General features: G+C 43.5%; 1 protein-coding gene and 1 long non-coding RNA gene across 9 annotated transcripts in view; one reads left to right on the forward strand and one right to left on the reverse strand.

Annotated features, from left to right (window-relative positions):
- Positions 1–3,848, reverse strand: part of LOC118317727 — a 4,304-nt gene extending 456 nt beyond the window's left edge. Inside the window, exons 1-2 of one of the 2 annotated variants that reach the window (XR_007032025.1) lie at positions 3,445–3,841; positions 1,570–2,472 (exon numbers count right to left, since the gene is read on the reverse strand). This is a non-coding gene — a long non-coding RNA (uncharacterized LOC118317727). Of the gene's footprint in view, positions 1–550; positions 2,473–3,444 lie in introns of those variants that run through there. The other variant, XR_004795509.2, reaches the window with a different exon arrangement.
- The window catches only part of LOC118317717 (tensin-3), a 42,488-nt gene that overhangs the window by 17,275 nt on the left and 15,362 nt on the right, over positions 1–9,851 (forward strand). For 5 of the 7 annotated variants that reach the window (XM_047336783.1, XM_047336787.1, XM_047336788.1 and 2 more), the window contains 3 exons: positions 3,826–3,956; positions 4,914–5,019; positions 5,138–5,212. In XM_047336783.1, the coding sequence (XP_047192739.1) occupies positions 3,826–3,956; positions 4,914–5,019; positions 5,138–5,212 (312 nt within the window). The remainder of the gene's footprint in view (positions 1–3,825; positions 3,957–4,913; positions 5,020–5,137; positions 5,213–9,851) is intronic. The other 2 variants (XM_047336786.1, XM_035646640.2) reach the window with 1 other exon arrangement.

Raw genomic sequence — 9,851 nt, forward strand, 5'->3', positions numbered from 1 at the left:
AGTCTATGAGACTTGATTCATGGTTCAATCTCTAGTTTCAAGTCTTCGTCAATACAGCAGGATGTTCATTTTTGTACATTAAATATATCAAATATAGACCATAAAGTACCGTATACATTGTATACCGTGGATACCGTGTGACTGACAGCTAGAACCGTCCAATCGGTGCAATGATTGCAGGTGTAGGCGGACGTGCATTGGACGAGCTCTCAGTCTAACCCAATTCAACGTCTGGTTCCCAAAAAAAACCAAGATGGCGCAGGTCAAAATGCGAAACGCAAGGCTTCTTCTTGAAGAGGTGGGTGAAGCCAAAAGTTTCACTGTGAGGTCGTGACTTGTGGAGGTGTTAATGATAGTTAAACCATAATGTGATGTAACAACGTAATGCCATATTTTTTATTTCTTTATTTTGAGTTAGGAGTCATTTAAAGACACTGAGCAAAGCGAGCAATGTAATGACGTGAGCAATGTAATGACGTGAGCAATGTAATGACGTGAGCAATGTAAAGACGTGAGCAATGTAATGACGTGAGCAATGTAATGACGTGAGCAATGTAATGACGCAGATTTATTCTTCTATTGGTTAAATACACTTTGCAAGTAGTAACTTTGCTCAACACAGCTCGGACATTCCAAAAATGTTTCTATTTTGGGTGAACTGGTCCTTTACCTTTAAAACTTTCCCCGTACAGAGTCACACAACAGTCCACACATCGTGTCACATTGTGGCCGGCTAAGAAAAATACACCTGTGCCAACAAGTCTGGCGGCAGATGAAGCTCGGCGGTTGTTGCGCCGCTCGGCACAGAGAAGCTTTTATATCCCGCGACGAACCGGAGCGTCGCCGGCCGATCGTGGAAAAATCTCCACCGGAGAGGGACGAGTGCGTGTGTGCTGGTTGCAGATTGTGTGTGTGTGCTCATGTTTGCTGAATGGGTTGAAAAGCGTTTGATTAAACAGGTGGTGGATATTCTCGCTATGTACAGTGAGCAGTGTTGAGTCAGGACCTGCTCTCGACACTGTTTACAGTCCAATCTGTTGTGAGTCTGAATGGAAAGTTACACGAGGGAAGTAAACTACCTGAGCTCTCGACTTCCTTTATATCACAAGACACAGAAAAGATTAAAGGACGTATCTGTGAATTAGCACATCGTTTTTCCGTCTCTATCTTCTCATTAATCGTCTGACGATGCTTCAGATTTATCTGCTCTTCCTGTTTTTAAAACTGTATATAAACCTCTAGTGTACAGTAACATCACACTGACGCTTCACAGTCTAATGATGTCATATATTATAATACATCAGAGGGACCAAAACTTTGACTTGAACTTTGATACCTCAACTACGTTTTGCTGCTAATACTTCAGTTGTACTAATACGTTGACTTGACTCAACCCAGTCTCATAGCCACCAGATTATATTTTCTATTAGGATATTGTTTCTTTTAAAAACAACGATTTCCTCTGAAGGTAATCCTGTCACCGATGACTCTTCTTGCAGAACGTATTTGCCGTGGCAGTTTACCTAAGAATATAATAGTTTTTTCTCGGAGATGTCGGTGGGACGATACCTGTTTCCATGACCCACGGGTTCCAGCGCTGTCTCCTGCCGACACACACACACGACAGATTTATTCCCTCTCTCGGGGGCGCATTTCTGCCGTGACCTCCGTCCCCGATTCATTTTCACTTTGAGGACAGCGGGGGGTCAGAGGGTCATACAGGCGACGTCACCACTTCCCATCTCCTCGCGGCAGCTGGTCCTTCGAAAGCCGCAGCCTGCCGAGCGGTGGCGGGACGGCCCATGTGGGACTCTCCCTGACGGCTCTGACAGCTGCGGTTATCAGCGACCCGCAGCCATGCGCCGCGTTACTGCCACGTTTAACCTCCGACCCTGTGTTTTTGCGCACGTCAACGAGAGGTCCTCTAAAGTTCCGAAATGGTGGAATCAGAGCACAGGAAACGGAGCACGAGTGAATGTTTGTGTGCATGTAGGTCAGCGAGTGTGTGTGTGTGTGTGTCAGGGGGCTGATGTTTCCCCAAGGGGCCTATTCGAAGCGGTAACGCTAATATTTCGCGTCTGTTTGTAACATGTGTTTTTCAGGGGGATGTTTTGTCAGCGGTCAGGAATGCGTTTGAAGTTTGACACAACACTTTGCACTCCTGCGTGTTGCCTCGACCTTTCTCCCTCTCATCATCTCAGAGCTCAGAGAGAGAAGCTGGACTGGGCATCAAGTGGTCCTCGACGCTGTGAACCCGCCGGTGCAGGACAGTAACGGGATTAGTTTCAGTTGAGCTGGCTCGGCCCCATCAAGTGGCTGGTGATGCTCGAGGCGAGAAGCTGAGCTCACAATGTTCCTCACCGCTGTTTGTGGTCGATACGCACAACTGGTCATGAGCCCGTACATGGTGAATCGTGATCATGACGCTCAGGTCCTTCAGGCTGCTGCTTTCTGCGTCATGGCGTTTCCAGGCTGCAGCGCAGTAAAATAAGATTTGCTTTCAATCTACTTGCAGAGTAAAAATGTGCTTCATCCAAAAAATACTACCTCTACAATTACACCTGCTTTTCAAATTTAGTGTTTCCTGTGTATAAGATGAGGTTGAAGATATATGGACTAATTATTGAAGCTTCTGGTCAAAAACTAAAAAAGAACAGCAAAACGACAAGCGAGGACGTCTCATTGAAAAATATCGTTAGCAAACTTCCGATAGCCCATGTGTCAACGTAGCGTTACACGTATCAGAGGAGTAGCCAGGTTCAGCTAATCATCAACTAAGGTAGCGGAGTCAGAACTGTCGATCAGGACCGAGGTTTATCTAACCTTAGCAAGACGTTATTAGCTTTGCAAGCAAAGTTAGCTAACGTGGCGAAGTCTGAGCTGCAGATCACGACCAAGGTTTATCAAACGTTAGCAACACATTCTAAGCTTTTTGATAAAGTGGTCAAGGTTGAAGGTTCATGTAATATACATAACGTCTCTACTGTCTTCAGGTGCAGTGCCTTCAATACATTAACTGCTTTTCTACTTCATCTTCAGTTAACTGCTTTCAAGATGTCCGCCTGAATCTACATTACCACGTATCATTGCGTATAGCTACAGATGCTACAGTTACATGTGTAGAGTCACACACAAGACATTTAAAGGCCATGAAGGGATTTTTAAAAATGTTTCAATATATATCATTTTGACGGGGTGACAGGAGTGATTTTTAGACATTTAATCAATGGCAATAACTCTGCCAGGTAGAAAGGCCGGCCAGCAACAGCTGATCACCAAGAAGACAAACACTGATGTATTGAATTGGATTAACCCTTTGGTTATCAATTAGTTTCATATTCATATTCATGTAATGCTGACGGAGGACAACAACTGTCGGAGGGAACTGGCGGGTTGTGTTTAATGTGACTGCAGGTTTGTGAGGGTGGGCGATGATCTACTCACGTCGGAAAACAGAACGAACGATTGTTCCGGCAGATGTTTTTCTTTTCCGATGAAACGCTGTGATGTTCCAACATCTGGTCACAGCGAAGTCTCGCTTAGTCACACAGTCTCTGATCTGACGGCGACGGCTCGGCTCTGCTGAAGAACACACTGATGAGACACAAACACTGTCATCACCTTTTACTGCATCTGGTCATAACGGTGTCGATAAGCTTTAATGTTATGGTTGGGTTTTTTAAAGAATAGACATAACTGTTGGAGGATGTTTCATTTCACAGATTACGTGTCTTCGTGTCTGCTCGTAATCTGTCTGGCGATCGTCTCCTGCCTCCCACATTCTCACCCTCACCCTCTTCTTCTTATCTCCCTGCTCCCGATCAGGGTGGAAGCAGCAGAGGCAGGTCAGCGACGTGACGGACTACGCTGCTCTACGTAGTCCCGGATGGACAGGGGGCGGGGCTCCGACCTTCAGGGGCTCCCCGGCCCACAGTCCACCCTTCTCTCCTTCTCGGGTAAACAACAGTTTCCTGTTTCCCCCCTCACCTGACTGTCACTTTACTGCTGGTGGTTCAAGTTAGTTACAAATCACTATTTATTATTGAAGATTATAGAAAAAAAGGGATTCATACAGTATGCATGTACTGGTCACAGAAAATTAAAAACCCAGCCGACCTGTCCAAACTAGCGGGTATTCGCTGAATTTTACAAAAAGTTTATTGGATTTAAATCGCTTACCCACGAGCAGTTGACGAGATTGTCGTGACTCAAGATAGAATGGCCCCGGCCATATTTAGTTTGAATTACAACAACACCAAAAAAGTCAAAACATGACAGTATTTTTTACATGACAATGACAATATTACATGGCGTTAATCCACACCTTTTTTCTTTGCTTTGTGTCGATAGCAGGGAATAGCAGCTGATGCTCGACTTCAGTGAATTGGGATCATAATGAAATGATAAATGATAACCGCGTGGGAGTCAAAAGTTTGAAAAATATTGAAAGGGCACAGTTAGTTTTATTAAGCTCGTGTCGTATCGAGTGTGTTTGGACTCGGACCTCGGGGTCTGATGAACCCGCCTCCCTAAACCTTTACAACCTCAGCTGAGGTGTTACTGAGTCGTGAGTTATGACTTTAATATCTGTCACATTCAAGGTTTCTCCGTTGAGATTATGTGTAACTCTATCTACATCTTTGCATGTTTCTCTTCCACCCCCTCCTCCCCAGCTCACGTCTCTCTCCCATTTCTTTTCTCCTCTTCCTGCTCTTGCACACATTCTTACGGCTGGATGGCATGAATGCTCCACTGTTTACACCAAAACACAGGCCGCAGCCACACAGATCTCAAGACTGATGTCTGCTGGTGTGTGTGTGTGTGTGTCACCTCACAAGACTATAAAATCAGGCTCCTGACTACTCTCCCTTGTTCTATCTTCACGTCTTCTCCTCTGTCGTTTCTCGTTTTAAAAGCTTCTCCACAAAGTCAACAGCGTGGACTGCCAGGGACACGCCGACCGCTCCGACTTCGTCCCGCAAACGCCGGCCTTCCCGGTGTCTCCCCCGACGCCCTACGGTGAGAGAGAGAGAGAGACGTAATGTCGGAACAGTCGGAACACTGCTCGGCTGCAGGTGTGTCTGCGTTTCCCCCCCCGGAGATACCTTATCGTCCTTCTTCTTCCTTTTCTTCCCAGTGAAACATTTCTCGGAGTGTTCCCATCAGCTCAGGACCGGCGGGGACCAGTGGCCCCAGCACAGCTGGACCCAAGGTACTTTACAAGGAGTGTGTGTGTGTGTGTGTTTAAGTGTGTGTTTGACTGGCGAGGGCACTAAAGTTTGAACCCAAACACTTGACAGTGTTCGAGAGATGGTAGGAATGTCCTCCTGGTGCCAAACACACACACACAAACGCACACCCACACACACAGACATTTTGTACACACACACACACACACACACAGACATTTTGTACACACACACACACACAGACATTTTGTACACACATATACACACACACACACACACACACAGACATTTTGTACACACATACACACACACAGACATTTTGTACACATATACACACACACACACACACAGACATTTTGTACACACATATATACACACACACACACACAGACATTTTGTACACACACACACACACAGACATTTTGTACACACATATACACACACACACACACACACACACACACACAGACATTTTGTACACACATACTCACACAGACATTTTGTACACACATCTTTACACACACACACACACATACACACACAGACATTTTGTACACACACACACACAGACATTTTGTACACACATACACATACACACACAGACATTTTGTAAACACACACACACACACAGACATTTTGTACACACACACACACACACAGACATTTTGTACACACATATACACACACACACATTTTGTACACACATATACACACACACACACACACACATACACACACAGACATTTTGTACACACACACACACAGACATTTTGTACACACACACACACACACACACACACAGACATTTTGTACACACACACAGACATTTTGTACACACACACACACACACACAGACATTTTGTACACACACACACCTGGTACTTTGTTGCTGTTGGCGTGATATGATGTGTTTTTAAAAGAAAAGATGGATTTTGTAGAATTTAACAAAGAATGCATGTGGACACCAGGCCCGTGCCGGACAGCTGATGCGGGACGTCGGCTAATAATAACCAAACGGAAAGCGAGGAAGAGAGCGCGCTGCTGGCAGGATGTCCACTCACGTCCTGTTCTGGGAGGGGACGGGGGGAGGGACGGGAGGGGTCTTTTGTTTTGCTGGGACATCCTGCTCGAGCAGATATGCACCACACAGCTGCAGGAGGAATTAGTTTTGTTACCGTAGTGTCAGAAAACACCGAGCGTCTTTCAGCGGTCGAGTTTCACATCTGATCTCGTGCCTGTCGTTTCTCCCCCCGTCTGTGTTCTCGCAGTGAGGAAACAAACTGTACAGTATGATGTGACACTTAATGACTGAAGTTAGAATTGGAGGTTGGTTTGAACATCAGCAGTACAGAAACCTTCTGCAGCTACTGTACTTTTACTGTGGATGGACGAGCAGCATCAGCACCAGTTGAATCTTATGCTTTAAAACTGTTTAATTGTCAGTGGCGAGCGAACGTTTGATGCTTAAAGTGACTGTGGAAACTGCTCCACTTCCTTTGGCCTTCACAATAAATGCACGTGACGGCAGTAGAGGGCTTTTACTGTGAAACTGGAAATACTGACATCGAAGTTTTGTGGTTTGCTAACGCCGGCTACGTTTAATAACTATAACTGTGACCTTTTTTATTTTAAAACGTTTTAAAAACTTAAAAACATTGATAAAAGTTTTCACAGTAACATGTAACAGAATAACAAAAAATTTATTTTAAAAAGAAAATAATCCAAAAAACTGGTAAAACCAATAAATTAAAATGAGTTAAAAATAAGTGAAAACTCTAAAATTAATGACACAAATATATTCTATATTTACCTCCAAGCCCTTTATTATTTAATCAAGAGGTAAATTAAGTTAATATAATGATGAATATGAAATCATAAACAGCTCTCATTCTACCACAGGTTCTAAATGTTGTATTAATAACACAACTGAGGTGGCATTCTTCTGGCGTGTCGCAGACGAGAGGAGTCGACTGTTAAAGGGCAGGTCCGCGTGTTTATTGTAAACATGTTTGTCGGGAACAGAAAGAGGCGACTTGACGGAGAGAAGGAGCTGATGACCGAGGGATTATTACTGATGGACAGAAGAAGAATTAACAAAGGACATATCTGCTGCTCGCTCCCGTCTGGGGGGGGCAGACAAGAGTTTCCTGTTTCCCACGTCGAAGGCAGACGATAGTCTGGGAAACAATTTGCCATGCTGAGCAGTCAGAGCCCCCGTCGTCTGAATGATCATTTTTGTAATTTTGTGTTTACGGTCGTTCATGTAATCACACATCGGCCTCAGGCGACTGTGATGTGTGCGGGAAGCAATTCCCTTCACACGTCTGTCAAACTTCTACAATAGAAACATTATAAAAGTTTCGCCTCTTTAACCAGATCCAGACTAACGATCAATTTCACAATCGATTAAGCTGTCGATTTCTTTTCTCGATTAATCGATTAGTTGTTGGTTCATAAAATATCATAAAATGGTGGAAAATGTCGATCGTGTTTCCCAAAACCACCAGGATGATGAAGATATTCAGTTCACTGTCATAAGTGAACTAATAAACAGGAAAATATTCACATTAAAGAAGTTGAAATCAGAGAATATTTACTTTTTTCCCCCATAAAAACTTCCTGTTTGGTATATTCGACACTCAATTATGGAAAATACGATTGCTAAACGATTAATCGATTAACTGTTGCAGTTCTATTTAAATTTAACAGGTTCATCTCTGGCCCGTGCCCCAAGTTTGGTTGTTTAGACAAAAAAAAGAGTGGAGTCGCCCCCTGCTGGTCATTCCAGAGAATACAGGCTTCAGGCTCTTCCGCATTGGTTCATGTTTCCTGGACGCGGTGACTATACGTCTTTCTTTATACACAGTCTACGGTGAAAATGGAATAAACTGTGTATTCATTATTGTTGAATTAAATTACAGAAGAACATAGTCATATTAATATGTCGTATTGTCAGGCAGCATAACTGAGACTTTCAGGTCTGCGCCAGTAAATAGGGAGTTGAATTTAGCATAAACAGTTTTCTTGTTAAACATCCAGCAGACTCAGAGCAACATTAGCATCATTTTGCGTTTGTGTTTCTGACCATCTGATGAATGTGCGTCTCCTTTCGGCTCCGTGTTTGGTCTCCACCAGCTCCCGAGGGAAGCGTCAGGCTCTTGAGCTGCTACATTGTTCACCAGCTTCTGCCTCAATGTATCTTTTGGATCAGTCCACACTTAGGCCACAAATATTACACAATAACTTAGACAGAGCTATTGTTTGAACAGTATTTCAAACAGGTCTGACTACATTTTTTTAGTTTGAAGCAAAGCGTCAAGATGATTGTCAAACCTGTAAAATCACCAAATCAGGAAAAGGAAAATTACCACAAAATACTACTACCACTTTTCATTTTAGCTTGTTGTCTTTTAAAGCTACAGTGTGTAATATTTAGAAGAACTTATCCACAGAAGTTGACTATATTGTCCATAACTCTGTGTTCATATATGAGTATATATAGTTCCATGAGGTGGACCGACCTCCGTGTGAGTCTCCATGTTTCTACGTCGTGTTGAATACGGTTGTTGAACTAAACGATCCAGAACACTTCGCGTTCACGTGGAATTTTCGGACGCTGCCCGAGACCGGAAATAGAATCAGCCGTGTGCCGCCATAAAGTGTCCCCTGTCGGGTGCTCGGTTGGTTGCGGTTTGCAACTTTATAACCAGATGCCGCCAGAAAATTACACACTGGGGCTTTAATGATTTTTTACAAATATTTTTGGAGCTTAAAAAGTCATAGAAATCAGTGGAAAGAAGTGAAATCATCAAACTATGTGAGAAACATGAAACTCAACAAATGAAATATCATGAAAAGTTATCACCTAAAACTTTTACAAACTTGTGACTTGTGACTTTTGCCTTGAACCCAAAGATGAACTCAGCTGTTGTCTTGAGAACTTCCAGTTCCTCGTGACGGTGAAGCCCCGCCCCCTCCCCACTCGACGTGTTATGTCATAACATTTCTTGCTGTGTACTCGTGGCCCGAATCAAAATAAACAGCGATTATACACAGGAGCCCTCGGCCAGCGGAAGCAGCTCCCAGCCAGAGGAATGTAGATGCGGCTGTGAGCTGAGGTTTTTAAGCGAAAGGCAGATGGTTCGCTCTGACAAACAAACGCTCGACTGTCTGATGCTCAGGGGGTCAAGGGTCAAGGGGGAAGTACACAGGGGGGGAGTGGGGGTCTCTTCAGATGATGAAAGTGGTCGTCCGTGATGAATGAGACACAGATGAGAAAGTGAAGGTTTCAGGTGTCGTCGTTGATCTTGAACAGAGTTTTTTTTTTTATTAAATCAGCTTGTGTGGTCAACACAAAGCTGCTGTCGCTGGAAAATTGACTGACAGGTCTCCAATACGACGTATGCATCTGTCATAGAAAACAGTATTTTACCCGTTACCGTGTTTTAAACTGTATTGTTTTACAATGATTATGTAAAATGGTGATTTTATTATTATATTTTAAGTCACTCAGTTTATTTAGTGTATTTAAAAATTACTAATTTTGAACAAGCAGTTATCAGTCCACTGATTTGAGGGGTCGTGTTAATCAGAAAGGAGTTGTTTTTTTTCAAATATTATTGTTAAAAAACTGACGCTTTTATTCAATACCAAAGACAAAAT

Source organism: Scophthalmus maximus, chromosome 13 (genome assembly GCF_022379125.1).
Source record: "Scophthalmus maximus strain ysfricsl-2021 chromosome 13, ASM2237912v1, whole genome shotgun sequence".
Lineage (NCBI taxonomy): Eukaryota > Metazoa > Chordata > Actinopteri > Pleuronectiformes > Scophthalmidae > Scophthalmus > Scophthalmus maximus.